Source organism: Limanda limanda, chromosome 5, assembly GCF_963576545.1.
Source record: "Limanda limanda chromosome 5, fLimLim1.1, whole genome shotgun sequence".
Taxonomy (NCBI): Eukaryota; Metazoa; Chordata; class Actinopteri; order Pleuronectiformes; family Pleuronectidae; genus Limanda; species Limanda limanda.
The window spans coordinates 388,328-404,023 of record NC_083640.1 but is presented as its reverse complement, the minus strand read 5'-3'; the positions used below and the strand labels follow the sequence as shown (position 1 = coordinate 404,023).

General features: G+C 45.0%; 1 protein-coding gene across 1 annotated transcript in view; it reads right to left on the bottom strand.

Moving 5' to 3' along the window:
- The window catches only part of grin1b (glutamate receptor, ionotropic, N-methyl D-aspartate 1b), a 33,857-nt gene that overhangs the window by 2,639 nt on the left and 15,522 nt on the right, over positions 1-15,696 (bottom strand). The window contains exons 7-20 of the mRNA XM_061070958.1: positions 14,943-15,064; positions 9,595-9,769; positions 8,861-9,008; positions 8,379-8,465; positions 6,841-6,976; positions 6,616-6,743; positions 5,409-5,573; positions 4,779-4,897; positions 4,527-4,639; positions 2,824-2,972; positions 2,402-2,559; positions 2,148-2,309; positions 1,900-2,009; positions 1,604-1,749 (exon numbers count right to left, since the gene is read on the bottom strand). Of these exons, the coding sequence (XP_060926941.1) occupies positions 1,604-1,749; positions 1,900-2,009; positions 2,148-2,309; positions 2,402-2,559; positions 2,824-2,972; positions 4,527-4,639; positions 4,779-4,897; positions 5,409-5,573; positions 6,616-6,743; positions 6,841-6,976; positions 8,379-8,465; positions 8,861-9,008; positions 9,595-9,769; positions 14,943-15,064 (1,918 nt within the window). The remainder of the gene's footprint in view (positions 1-1,603; positions 1,750-1,899; positions 2,010-2,147; positions 2,310-2,401; positions 2,560-2,823; positions 2,973-4,526; positions 4,640-4,778; positions 4,898-5,408; positions 5,574-6,615; positions 6,744-6,840; positions 6,977-8,378; positions 8,466-8,860; positions 9,009-9,594; positions 9,770-14,942; positions 15,065-15,696) is intronic.

The following is a 15,696-nucleotide window of genomic DNA, read 5'->3' as shown; positions in this document are numbered from 1 at the left end:
TCAATCTGTTATTAAAGTTTAGATTTGTCATTAAAGAAACAAAATGTTTGTCTGCTGAAAAATAAAAACTGTCCCCTTGTGTCGTCTTTATATCCAGTCAGTGATGATCGTTATATTCAGTGAATGTGAAGAAGCAACGTGGACATAGAGAAATATTGAGCTGCTGAATGTTCCTATGTTTTATTATACAGTGATTTATTGAATCTCTGGTCTGAAGCTGATGAATCTAGCAGGTGCAGCCCAGTCCTAGCTGCTAACGTTAACCTGTGACTCTGATGGACAGACTCACAGAATCACCTGGTTAGCCAACACTATTCTATCTGCCTCCTGTTTTTTGATGATCAGAACTTTAACCACCAGAACAGAAATAGTACACTACCAAAATAAAAGCAGGCTGGAATAAGAGGCGATGATGATTAATAATGTGGTCTGTGGGTGATTCTGGATCACACAGATAATTATCACAGGCCTGAGGCCACATGGTGATTGTGCTGATCTCTCTGTGTTTAATCTAAAAGTCATTGTTTCCTCTAACAACTCTCTGAGCTGAGACTGTCTCATCTGCTAACTCCTCGCCTGAAGACTGTGCTGTTTGAAGTGCTAATCCTCCTCTGCTAGATGCTAGCCTGTAGCGGCTTCTGCTTGAAGTGCTAATCCAGGAAGAGAAGTGATGATAAATAATGTGAGGCCATCTGCGGACGAGGCGGGAAAACATGAGGAGCAACGACTTCACACAGAAATAATCTGTGTTCTTTCTGTTCTGTAGGAAACCGTCGACTTCTTGTGCCTGAGTGAGCTCTGGTTGGTCTTCATCATCTTTATATACAGTCACTGATGATCTGTTTATAAAGTCATTCATTGTCTCCGTCCTGTCAGGAACCGCCATGTTGGCGTCATGACATCATCATGGTTATAAACTAACGCCAGGAAAGGTAAACTAATGACATCACACCGAGACGTCAACATCAGTAAAATATTCTACAGAATAATTCAACTCAAACATAAAAAATGATATGAACTCAAGACTCAGTTAGAAAATCAAGATCACAGATCATTACAGCATTGAAGAGTAGAGTAAGGAGGAGTAGAGTACAGTAGAGTACAGTAGAGTAAGGAGGAGTAGAGTACAGTAGAGTACAGTAGAGTAAGGAGGAGTAGAGTACAGTAGAGTACAGTAGAGTACAGTGGAGTACAGTAGAGTACAGTGGAGTACAGTAGAGTAAGGAGAAGTAGAGTACAGTGGAGTACAGTAGAGTACAGTAGAGTAAGGAGGAGTAGAGTACAGTAGAGTACAGTAGAGTAAGGAGGAGTAGAGTACAGTAGAGTACAGTAGAGTAAGGAGAAGTAGAGTACAGTAGAGTACAGTAGAGTACAGTAGAGTACAGTGGAGTACAGTAGAGTACAGTAGAGTACAGTAGAGTACAGTGGAGTACAGTAGAGTACAGTGGAGTACAGTAGAGTACAGTAGAGTAAGGAGAAGTAGAGTACAGTGGAGTACAGTAGAGTACAGTAGAGTAAGGAGGAGTAGAGTACAGTAGAGTACAGTGGAGTAGAGTTTAGAAGAGCAGATGACAGAGGACAGGAGTAGAGGAGAAGAGAGTACCTGCAGGTTCTTCCTCCACACATTCACCGCAGCGAAGGCGAGCTGCATCTGTTTCCTTCGAGCATCTTTGTGACGTTTGTAAGCGATTTCGATGAAGATGAGGAAGATCCCAGCAACGATGCCGCCGGCTACCAGCATGAACACACCTGAGGAGGTGAGGTCATCATCTTCATCATCATCATCTCCTCCATCATCATCACCATCATCTTCATCATCACCATCTTCATCATCACCATCACCATCATCACCATCACAATCACAATCACCATCACCATCTTCACTGCTCTGTCTCTTACCTGCCATGTTCTCGAAGGTGAGCGTGGCGGGAGCGTTGCTCCTGGAGTCACACTCCTGGTAACGAACCCACGTCTTGTCTAAATCCTCCATGAAGCCGTTCTCATGAGAACTGAACAGAGTCAACAACGTTTACACACAGGAAGTGAGGTCAGACCAGGACATGAACAGGTCCAGTATTATATTAGGGTATCATAGTATTTGTATGGATAGTATCAGTCGACCTCAAGGTTCTGTAGGTTTGTTCTACCTGAGAATAGCTAGAGACACGTTCTGTTTCCATGGACTGTCTTTTCTCATTCCGATCCCGAATCCAGAACGGAAGAAAAGCTCTCCTGTCGTCACGAGATCACACTTCTGCGACGCCTCGAACTCCAACACAGCGCTGTCCCAGATGAAGGCATGAAGCTTACTGCAGGAGGGGACAGACATCAGGAGGGACTGAGTGAAGGAAGAGGCAGCGACAGTATGACATGTTTCACCTGTGAGGTGGGAGGAGCCTACTTGTCTCTGACGGCCTGGATGGCCTCAGCAGCGCTCTCGTAGTTATGTTTCTCCATGTGTCTGTACATGGTGCTCAGCTCCACCTGCCGTCTGAAGTAAATATCCACCGAGCTCTGCTTCACTGTGGCGTAGATGAACTTATCTGACGGGTTACGCAGCTGAAAACAGAACAGGGTGAGGAATGAACTCACCTCAACACAACATGAAGTGACATGAGGACTCGTGAAAAGATAGGTAGAATTGTGAAGGGTCTAGAGTTGTGGTGAAGCATCAAACGGGTCTGTCATGTGACGTGTAGTGGTGATTTAAGGGCCCAGATCCTCCCAGAGAGATGTGGGGAATTTCAAATGAAACAAAGACCAGCAGAGCGTGATCTGATAGGAGAGTGTGAGCCCCTCCACTGCCGATGACATCATAATTACCCTGGGGTCGTTGATGCCAGTGATGCGCTCCTCAGGCCGGTCCAGCACCAGGAAGGCTGCCAGGTTGGCAGTGTACGATGCTACGATGATCATAGCAAACCCCGCCCACACCATACCCAGAATCCTCGCTGAGAAACTCCTGGGAGCTCCTGCACAGAGGAGGGAGGGGTGTCAGTAACATGCCATACGGAGGAGTGGAGGATGGACAGAGGAGAGGTGGATGGACAGAGGAGAGGTGGATGGACAGATGAGAGGTGGATGGACAGAGGAGAGGTGGATGGACAGAGGAGAGGTGGATGGACAGATGAGAGGTGGATGGACAGAGGAGAGGTGGATGGACAGAGGAGAGGTGGATGGACAGAGGAGAGGTGGAGAGGTGGATGGACAGACGAGAGGTGGATGGACAGAGGAGAGGTGGATGGACAGGGGAGAGGTGGATGGACAGATGAGAGGTGGATGGACAGAGGAGAGGTGGATGGACAGAGGAGAGGTGGATGGACAGATGAGAGGTGGAGAGGTGGATGGACAGACGAGAGGTGGAGAGGTGGATGGACAGACGAGAGGTGGATAGACAGAGGAGAGGTGGAGAGGTGGATGGACAGACGAGAGGTGGATAGACAGAGGAGAGGTGGAGAGGTGGATGGACAGACGAGAGGTGGATAGACAGAGGAGAGGTGGAGAGGTGGATGGACAGACGAGAGGTGGATGGACAGAGGAGAGGTGGAGAGGTGGATGGACAGAGGAGAGGTGGATGGACAGAGGAGAGGTGGAGAGGTGGATGGACAGACGAGAGGTGGATGGACAGAGGAGAGGTGGATGGACAGACGAGAGGTGGATAGACAGAGGAGAGGTGGAGAGGTGGATGGACAGACGAGAGGTGGATAGACAGAGGAGAGGTGGAGAGGTGGATGGACAGAGGAGAGGTGGATGGACAGAGGAGAGGTGGAGAGGTGGATGGACAGACGAGAGGTGGATGGACAGAGGAGAGGTGGATGGACAGAGGAGAGGTGGATGGACAGATGAGAGGTGGATGGACAGAGGAGAGGTGGAGAGGTGGAGAGGTGGATGTACAGATGAGAGGTGGATAGACAGAGGAGAGGTGGAGAGGTGGATGGACAGAGGAGAGGTGGAGAGGTGGAGAGGTGGAGAGGTGGATGGACAGAGGAGAGGTGGATGGACAGAGGATAGGTGGATGGACAGAGGAGAGGTGGAGAGGTGGATGGACAGAGGAGAGGTGGAGAGGTGGATGGACAGATGAGAGGTGGATAGACAGAGGAGAGGTGGAGAGGTGGAGTGGAGGAGTGGAGAGGTGAAGAGGTGGATGGACAGAGGAGTGGAGGAGTGGAGGAGTGGAGAGGTGAAGAGGTGGATGGACAGAGGAGAGGTGGAGAGGTGGAGAGGTGGAGGAGTGGAGGAGTGGAGGAGTGGAGAGGTGAAGAGGTGGATGGACAGATGAGAGGTGGAGAGGTGGAGAGGTGGAGAGGTGGATGGACAGAGGACAGGTGGAGAGATGGAGAGGTGGAGAGGTGGAGGAGTGGAGGAGTGGAGAGGTGGATAGGTGGAGAGGTGGAGAGGTGGAGAGGTGGAGGAGTGGAGGAGTGGAGGAGTGGAGGAGTGGAGAGGTGGATGGACAGAGGAGAGGTGGAGAGGTGGAGGGGTGGAGAGGTGGAGAGGTGGAGGAGTGGAGGAGTGGAACTCGTCACCTTCTCCTATCCCAGAATTCAACAGTACTCCCCATGAGAACCACATGGCCGAGGACAGGGTGAGGGCGTCTTCTTCTTCTTCTTCACTGTTCACTTTAAACCTTCCAAACGGGCTGCACACACACACACACACACACACACACACACACACACACACGTTGAGTATGGTGTTGTTTTGTGTCATGTGTCATCGTGTCGTGTTGTGTTGTGTTGTGTCATGTTGTGTTGTGTTGTGTTGCATCATGTGGTTACCTGAACCGGTCTAATAGGTAAAGCATCACTGCCACCACATGGACCGACAGACCGACTAACAGCCACAGTGTGCTCTGGAACGGCTGCATGAACGAATCCAGAGTGCTGCGAGGGATTTCCTACACACACACACACACACACACACACACACACACACACACACACACACACACACACACACACACAGACACACACACACACACACACACACACACACACACACACACACACACACACATCATCGTTATCATAACAAGTTTAATAAAGATTTACAGTCCTCCTGCCATTACCCATAAAACTAACTAAACTAAAGCTTTTGAGTTTGTTTTTTTTGACGACGGAAGTTACCACAGGTTCCCTTCCATGTTTGGACGGGGGGAGGGAAGGGGGGGGGCGTTCAGCTGCAACCTGACACTTCACCACTAGAGGTCACTAAACCTTTCATTTCAACATTCAACGACTGAAACATCATCCGCATTTACAGTTGACTAGAATTACAACACAAACTTCACTGAAGAACAGGATTCTGCAGGCTTGAAAGTATTAAATATCATTTATGAAAGATAGAATCCAGGTCTGATGATTCTTTAATGTTGTGTCTTTATTTAAAGATGAAAGGTGCTGACTCACCTTCTTGACGAGGATGGTGAGCCCCTGGTATTTAAAGGGTTTGGAGAACTCGATGTACTGAGCGCGCTCGTTGTTGATGGTGAGGGGGGCCACGATCATGTCGGCCAGCCCCCCCAGCAGCTCGCCCATCATCCCGTTCCACTCCTTCTTGTTGCTGTTGTTGACCTGCAGGGGGAGACATTCCACACAGTCACAAAGCTCCACACTGTCCACAGACAGGGAGAGAGAGAGAGAGAGAGAGAGAGAGAGAGAGAGAGAGAGAGAGAGAGAGAGAGACAGGGAGAGCAGATGGCAAGAAAGAACAGATGTGAGAGAGGAGGAGGAGAGGAATACAAAAACGAGAGGAGGAGGAGAGGAATACAAAAAAGAGAGGAGGAGGAGAGGGGTTTATTTGGAACAGTGAAGAGAGCAGCAGACAGAGATAAAGAGAGAGAGAGGGATAAGAGAGAGAGAGAGAGAGAGAGAGAGAGAGAGCAGCAGACAGAGATAAAGAGAGAGAGAGGGATAAGAGAGAGAGAGAGAGAGCAGCAGACAGAGATAAAGAGAGAGAGAGAGGGATAAGAGAGAGAGAGAGAGAGAGAGAGCAGCAAACAGAGATAAAGAGAGAGAGGGATAAGAGAGAGAGAGAGAGAGAGAGAGAGAGAGCAGCAGACAGAGATAAAGGGAGAGAGAGGGATAAGAGAGAGAGAGAGACAGAGAGAGGAGCAAACAGAGAGATAAAGAGATAAAGACAGAGAGAGAGAGAGAGGGGGGGAGGGAGAGAGAGAGAGAGAGAGAGAGAGAGAGAGAGAGAGAGAGAGAGAGGGAGAGAGAGAGAGAGAGAGCAGCAGACAGAGATAAAGAGAGAGAGAGGGATAAGAGAGAGAGAGAGACATAGAGAGAGAGACAGAGAGAGGAGCAAACAGAGAGATAAAGAGATAAAGACAGAGAGAGAGAGAGAGAGGGGGGGAGGGAGAGAGAGAGAGAGAGAGAGAGAGAGGGAGAGAGAGAGAGAGAGAGAGAGGGAGAGAGAGAGGGAGAGAGAGAGAGAGAGAGAGAGAGTAATGACTAAATGTCTCTCAGCCTCTACAAGGTCATTGCGGTGGTCTCCATAGCAACAAGGCTCTGCGATGGAGCTGATGTTGAATCACTAATAAGGTCAGGGAGAGAAACAGTGACATCATCAGAAGTGTGTGTCTGTGTGTGTGTGTGTGTGTGTGTTACTCACTCGCTCCTGCGTGCCAAATTTCCCATCAGCCACCAGGTGGACCTCGTAGGTGAAGTTCATGCTCATGGCCAGTTTGATGAGCAGGTCCACGCAGAAGCCGTAGCAGCACTGAGGCACGGTGGGCTGACCTGGTTCACAAGGTCAACATTCAGACTTCATTAATATTCGTCTTATTCGTGAATTATTATTCAAACGACTCTTGTGAAGCAGGAGATGTGTGTTCACCTGGAATGGTTCCGTTGGGTCCGGTGCAGATCACCTTCTTGATCAGGACTCCGTTCAGAGTGTACTCCTCCTTGCACGTCCCGTCGCTCTTCGTCGGCTTCACGTACACAAACGGCTCCTGATGGATGGTGACAATCTGAACACACACACACACACACACACACACACACACACACACACACACACACACACGTTACACAACCCGAGGAGGAACTAACGTGCTGCCGACCTCAAGACATCAACCTAAATCTCACCAGCAAGTACTATTGAAACCATTTCATTCATTTGTCAAAGGGCCGACCGGGGGGGGCCGACCGGGGGGGCCGACCGGGGGGGGCCGACCGGGGGGGCCGACCGGGGGGGGCCGACCGGGGGGGGCCGACCGGGGGGGGCCGACCGGGGGGGGCCGACCGGGGGGGGGGGGTCAGCCTCTTGTATTTCTGGGTCATGTGACAAAATGTCGAAGGTTTGACAACTGAAACTAAAAGTGACTGTTAAGAGTCTTCGTCTAAAAAATGTATTAAATAGAAATCAAAAAAAAATTAAATACGATATCTTATAAATGTATTATAAATGTATTATTTATAATATTTTATACAGAGATCTTTTTTATAATATTTTATACAGAGATCTTTTTTATAATATTTTATACGGAGATTTTTTTATAATATTTTATACAGATCTTTTTTTATAATATTTTATACAGATCTTTTTTATAATATTTTATACAGAGATCTTTTTTATAATATTTTATACAGAGATCTTTTTTATAATATTTTATACAGAGATCTTTTTTATAATATTTTATACGGAGATTTTTTTATTATATTTTATAAGGAGATCTTTTTTATAATATTTTATACAGAGATCTTTATTATAATATTTTATACAGAGATCTTTTTTATAATATTTTATACAGAGATATTTTTTATAACATTTTATACAGAGATCTTTTTTATAATATTTTATACAGAGATCTTTTTTATAATATTTTATACAGAGATCTTTTTTATAATATTTTATACAGAGATCTTTTTTATAATATTTTATACAGAGATCTTTTTTATAATATTTTATACAGATATCTTTTTTATAATATTTTATACAGAGATCTTTTTTATAATATTTTATACAGAGATCTTTTTTATAATATTTTATACAGAGATCTTTTTTATAACATTTTATACAGAGATCTTTTTTATAATATTTTATACAGAGATCTTTTTTATAATATTTTATACAGATATCTTTTTTATAATATTTTATACAGAGTTCTTTTTTATAATATTTTATAGGGAGATCTTTTTTATAATATTTTATAGAGAGATCTTTATTATAATATTTTATACAGAGATATTTTTATAATATTTTTAATAATATTTTATACAGAGATATTTTTTATAATATTTTATACAGAGATATTTTTATAATATTTTATACAGAGATATTTTTATAATATTTTATACAGAGATCTTTTTTATAATATTTTATACAGAGATCTTTTTAATGTATTTCTGTAACAGATGTTTGAGGCGTACCTTCAGCTTGGTGGACATCTGGTACCCGACTGGTTTCTCTGTCTCTCCTCCAGGCCAGATGATCTTCCTCTGAGGGTTCATCACCACCTGAGACACACACAGGTTGTCGTGTTGTGTTGTGTTGTGTTGTGTTGTGTCTCAGTGTGTCACCACCACTGGATCATAGCATCAGCACTGAAGAGGCTCATGCATATTTGAAGAGGCAGGAGATGAGATCACACACTGATCTCTCTGTAGTTGTGAGGACACTCATTGACATACCCGAGCCCCTAGCTCCCACGTACCCTAATTTTCTAAATGTCCTCACAATAAAGGTATTGAACCCGAATCGCTCTATTGATGGACACACACACACACACACAATCCAGACAAGCTGTCCTGGTCTCATTGAGCGTTTCTCTTCCGGGACCGAGGTGGACGGCTGCTGTTTTCCATCAGGTACAGAAGCAGCGTAAGGACATTCACAACCAGCGGTTCTCTACCTGGGATCCGTTGAAGACTCCGACCTGGACGAGGCGGCCTGGTTTCTGGTAGTTCAGGATGCCGTAGGTGGCGAAGCGGCGGTCGCCATCGTCGTTGAACTCGATCCGGCCTGTCAGACCGTCAGGGTACTTTGATGACATCAGCACCCTGAGGAGACAATCAGTCAGCTCAGGGGACATCTGTCTTCTTTTGGGCTAGGGACTTGATTCAGATTTTTAACATGAGGAGGAAACGTGACTTTGAGTAAGAACAGGTCACGTGATGCAGTGACAGAGTGCGACACTGGACACAAACAAACATGATTCCACTCGACCTGACGCTCTATCTAGGTCAGTCAGAGCGGAGGAGGACGGAGCTTCGCTGCTCTCGCCTGAACATGGGACCAGTGAAGCGTCTCTGACTCGGAGCTCTGATCTCCGGGTGAAGCTGGAGGAAGTGACTCCGCTCGGAGGATTAGAAACACAAACTGGATAAACCCTAATAACGCTTCCCCGGCTGAGCCCACATCCTGTCACACACAAAGCTACTGGACTCTGAATATTTGTCTCAAAATCAGTTGAATCGTGTCCGAGGGCAGAAGTGAAGAGGAAAGGTTCAGCACGTTTAACTCTCATGATGTCATCCGTATGTTTTCTACAGGAATTAAACAGGAAATGAAACAAGTGACCAGAGGACAACGAGTCGTCAGTCCTGACCTCTGACCTGTGACCTGCGACCTGCGGGTGCTACTGACCGTTTGAAGAGCGGCCCGGTCCTCCAGATGTTGGTGTTTCCCACGCAGCCGCGGGGGGGCTCCGTGATGTTCTCCTTCTCAAACAGCTCCTGCAGAGACTGAGCCACGACCGACACGGCGTCCGCGATGTGAGCCGACTCGTTCTTACCATTGATCAGCTGGAGGCCCAGCAGGCCTGCAGACACACACACAGACACACACACACACACACAGACACACACACACACACACACAGACGCACACACACACACACACGCACGCACACACAGAAGGGAGTTACACTGGCTGCAGACTGAAGACGCCCTCATTCATACAGACAAGTCAATTAAAACATCTCACACACTTAATTTTACAGATGTAATTAAAGGGTTTTGTGTAATTCAAACACACACACACACACACACTCGGGGCTTCAGGCGTCAGGTCAGTGTTGAGTACTACCAAGGTGCATGCTGGGAGTTCACTCTGAGAATCCCAGCCGTTCGTCTCAGGACAGAAAAGCTTGTTATGAACTGTGTGGTGTTTTCCTTCAGCAGGACCTCGTCACATCTGTCCTCCAGCCGACCCACAACCGCGGGCTAACACTGTTAGCATTACAACCACTCAAACACAACAGAAGTCTCACCATCATTACGACTTCCAGATGCTAACAGATGGAAACATGGAAGAAGCAGCCAGCAACAGTACAGTTCCCTCACAAAAGTATATTTGCTACCACTAAGTACAATGAGCATTAAGGATTAAATGACATTAAAACTACAGATTTTTCAACTTCCGTCAGCTAGCTACTGTCCCTCACTGAAACGAATGGAGCAGCTAGCTAATGTCCCTCACTGAAACGAATGGAGCAGCTAGCTAATGTCCCTCACTGAAACGAATGGAGCAGCTAGCTAATGTCCCTCACTGAAACGAATGGAGCAGCTAGCTACTGTCCCTCACTGAAACGAATGGGGCAGCTAGCTAATGTCCCTCACTGAAACGAATGGAGCAGCTAGCTAATGTCCCTCACTGAAACGAATGGAGCAGCTAGCTAATGTCCCTCACTGAAACGAATGGAGCAGCTAGCTAAGCCTCGCTCCACAGGAGAGAGCTAGCGAACACACTGTCCTGGAACTGCAGAGAATGACAAGCTAAGACGTCCTGCTACAGTTAGCATCCTGTATCTGAAAGACTGGGTACCAGCTAGCACCACATTAGCTCATGTCTCTCCCTGACGCACCATGTTATAAATAATACACAAAGCTCTCTTCAGCTGGTTCAGAGGAAGGAGTTCCACTGGAGCATCGTATCATTTACACCGAGGAATGCTAACAATGCTAGCAGGCAGCTGAAGGACGTTTTCCTCATGAAGTGACAAATGTCTGGTGAAGAAAAACAACATAGAGAATCCATAACGTCAGTGTCTCAGTTCAGGGACTCGATTCAGACGCAGCCTTGTCACGTCCTGTCACACAAACAGTTTATAATCATAATGTTGAAATATATAATAACCTGTTGAACCCCTCAGAGACATGATGGTTTCATCTGACCTCCGATTAGGGTTGCCAACTCCCTGAAAAATAAATAAGGGACCCTCATTGGCCGGGCCGGCCGACCCGATGCCTTCAGGGTCAGGGTCAGGGTCAGGGTCAGGGTCAGGGTTGACCTGACCCTGACCCTGACCCTTGTGAATTTGTTTAGCCCCTTTTTTTGTGAATGAAACGATTGTTTAACTATTTGACCCTGAATTGAATTAGATGCATATTTTTGAGTGACATGAACACATGGAAAACAAATTATTATTATATTATAGATATTTATATTTATTTTATTATAGATATTTTCGCGCACATTTTCCACCCAGGTATTTGCTTTTTCCCATTCCTCCCGGTATTTTTGCATCTTTTTCTGCTTTTTTCTCGGAGGAGTACGAGTCGTATCGCTGCACGAAGCTGCCTGGGAACAAGTTTACCGTAAATTTTCATCTAAAGCGCCCTGTTATTCATTTTCCATTGGCATTTTACTGACCATTTTTTAAATCTCACAGTAATACGGGACAAAGTGCTTTTGTTTCTGAATCTTGATGATTCTGTTTTTCATGGACGGTTGGCGACCAGAGCTCTGATGTCAAACTGCTGAAGGGGAACAGATGTTGTTCCAGAAGTAGATTTGTGGAGACGAGCAGGTTTACCAACACGGCTCCTTCTGGGGATTCATTTCATGGCGGCTGTAGTTTTTCAGAAACTATTTATCAATATTTGATGAACTGTAAAATGGTGAAGGACTCATAGCTACAGTGGTTAGTGGTTGAAAGAGATTTCTCATGGAGAGATTGAAGACTGAGATGTTATAAGGAGACAATAAGGAGAAGATACCTTCACACCACTGAGGAGCTGAACCTCTCTGTAGGTAACAATATGTTCAAATAGCTGTTCCCTGTGTACTGGGCAGTTCACTAGACTGTGTAATAAGTGTATTTATTATAAATCATATCAAAAGCTGATTTACACCAGGTCTAAACCTGAGTCTTTACCATTTCTTTTTACAAGCGTTTCAATGCTCTGATACACTGTCAATGACATTTAGCATTTTCAGAAAATTAAATATTACTGTATATTGTTTTAATTATTTTACAAAGACACAATGTCTTTGTTGTATTTACATTAAAAAAGAGACGTCGGTTCTGTCTTTTCCTTTTTTTAACTCAGACTGAATTGACTTTAGTTGATTAACTCATTTGAGTCAGAGTTAGATAAGATAAAAAGTAGAGATGAAAATGTGAGATTGCGTCGTGACACAAAGGCTTTGATCTGAAACCGTTTCCCTAAAAAGAAATCTTCTCTAACAGAGACAAAGCAGCACAGGATTATTTTCAGAGTTCAGTCTTGCTGCACTTTAATGGATGATGAATCATTTTTGACACATCTGGAGACTGGTGGGAACAGATGTGTCAAAAATAACACATCACTTCTAAGAGTGCAGCAGCTGGCAGGTGAGGATGTTTTCTCAAACAAAAAGCCACGGCAACAGAGCGGGGGGGCAATTACCCAGCAGCCAGAGGGACGGACCACGAGCGTTCAGCAGCTCAGCACAGATCAGGATTCTAATTCAATCTCTCAGCAGTGACGGAAACTACATCAGAAATGACATTTAAAACTTCCTGTGTGTGTGTGTGTCTGCAGGAGATCTGATTCAATGACAGGGAAGGAAAATGTTGTCTTACAGGTCAAAGGTGTGTGGACACCCAAACACTGTCAGAGTGTCATGTGACTGTCATGTGACTGAACATGTGACTGAACATGTGACTGAACATGTGACTGTCATGTGACTGAACATGTGACTGAACATGTGACTTTCAGGTGACTGAACATGTGACTGAATATGTTACTGAATATGTGACTGAACATGTGACTGAACATGTGACTGAATATGTGACTGTCATGTGACTGAACATGTGACTGAACATGTGACTGTCAGGTGACTGAACATGTGACTGAACATGTGACTGAACATGTGACTGTCATGTGACTGAACATGTGACTGAACTGAGTTGGTTCTTAATGTATAGAAACTTGACATGTCCGTATAGTGAAGCTCTGTTTATATATCACATGTCCATCTGGCTGACTGTGTAATCAGCTGAATCAATTAACTCCGCCCCCATGCTCCATGTTGCAGTGGGCGGGGCCTTCCTTGACCAATGGTAAAGGGCAAAGCATCAAGCAGGAAGCAGCGGCGGCATCTTACCAGTGAGTGTTCAGACATACATCAAGGTAACCGCGGTGACACAAGCCCTTTATCACCCCCCCCCCCTTCCCCCACATAATCAAACCTGCATTAAACCCAACCCCCCCCCCTCCCTAGTATAGCAGCACATGTTATTGGCTACTGTGAGAACGGGCAGACGGGTGGGCGGATGACACACACTATAGAAAATGAAACAAACAAAAAGATGTTAGACACATTTAAAGCCACAGTTACAATGAGCCAGAGAAGAAGGTCGTGGTTCGGAACCTTTAAACACGAGTGTGTGTTTAAACGTTCAACCAGCGTCAGAAGAAACCAGAGAGGAACACACCAGGACGCTGAGAAGCTAACTGATGATGATGAGGATGAGCTTCCTTCATTGGAGACCTACAGCGAGTGAGAGAGAGAGAGAGAGAGAGAGAGAGAGAGAGAGAGAGAGAGAGAGAGAGAGAGAGAGAGCACTGCTTCCATCCAATCACCTTGACCATGTCTGAAACAGCTGGTTACGACCTTCTCACGACCTTCTCACGACACCTCAGTGATGATCTAAAGTCTGACTGCCAGACACAAGGAGAATGAATCAGCTGTTTGCAGTGAACTGAGGATGAAGAGAGAATGAATCAACCCTCATCTGATCACATGTGTTTCATGTGTGTGAGTTATGATTCTTTTCTGATGCTATGTACAGAAATATAACACTGAGGGTTTGAAAGTACTTATATCTTATACTAGTACTAATATCCAGACTGTAAAAGTCTCCTAACATACTGATGCTGTAACCAACACATTGTTTAAAAACCTGTTTACTGCAGTAAAACCTAAATCTGAAACACTTTCTGATTAAATCTAATCAAAAAATAATTTTCAGGAGACTATAACCTTGGATGATTAAAATATTATGGCTGATAATCATAATCTTTGTTCAGAAAATGATTGATGGGATTTATACTTCTTGTTCAACTCCGAAATCACTGCAAACATTAATTATTTTTCAACCAATTAAATCCCAGCTACTCTCACAACAAACACCAGAGCAACCACCAACAATTCTGAACCAGTCACACCAAGTCACAGCTTAAACAGCCCATCATACACCTGGAAACCACTCAGCTACATCAATGCAACCCAACTTATTGAATTGATTCTGATTAACAAAAAAACTCACAAGACTAATTATCTATTATTATGGTTCATTTCTGATAGTGTGTATTAATGAATCAACTCTGTTTCTTCTGTTGTTATCTACAGTGAACTTCTCTCTTCCTGTTAACAGATGTGTTTTTAAATTTCAAAAGCTCAACATGAAACTGATGTGAGTGTAAATATAGAAACAGAATAAGTCAACAGACGTAAATAGCTCCTGGAGACTTTCATGTATTTTTATCTGCAGCTTTGTTTTCACTGTGATGCTCAGTTAAACATCAGTGAAGCCCATCAATCAATTAACCAATCAATCAATAAATCAGTCAATCAATCAATCAATCAATCAATCAATCAATCAATCAATCAATCAATCAATCAATCAATCAATCAATCAATCAGACTGAGGTTTGGATGGAAGCAGAGCTGAGGGACAGAGTGAGGGAGGTTAGTGAGGACGAGAGGAGCAGAGGTGGACGTACCGTCTGGAGCTTCACTCAGAGCTTTGCCGGTCATCTCTCTCTCTCCCACCATCCACACGTAGCCAGCGCCGGTCATGTTGAGCTGACGAGCTGCTTTGTACACGGCAGCAGCCTCATCCTCACTGAAAACACACAAACACACACGTGAAGCTGCTGTTTCTTCTTTTCAGACTGTATCATTATACAGCTACTAATATATACAGACACTACATAATATATATGCTCTCAACCAATCAGGAGTCAGTGTCAGCTGTCAATCATGATGTCTCCTCCTGTTTTTAAATCATCAAATAATATAATTAGACCCAAACTGATCAGAAACACATGAACACACAGTGAGATAAAAACGACCTGAAATGACAGAAACATCTTTGTAAAACATTAATTTAACGTCTACTTTGATTTTTTTTAGTTTGGTCCATGTCCCATCTGCTAACATTGAGGAGGAGATGTACTGCAGCCGGCCACCAGGGGGCGATTCAGATGAATGCTCCACTTCCGGGAGCCCTCCATCTTTATTAACAGCCAAAGTCACCAAGGGAACCACTACAAACCCCCACACCTATGAACACCTTGGACACCGGGAAGAGAGGGGACAGCCAGGTCCTCAGGGCGTCCCTGTCCTCAGCGTCCCTGTCCTCAGCGTCCCTCTCCAGGTCCAGCTGGAGCATCCTGAGGTGCTCCCAGGCATGATGGGATTTTCTATGAAGGAGGATCCTGATCAGAGGACTAAGCAACCTCAATGGTCCGATTC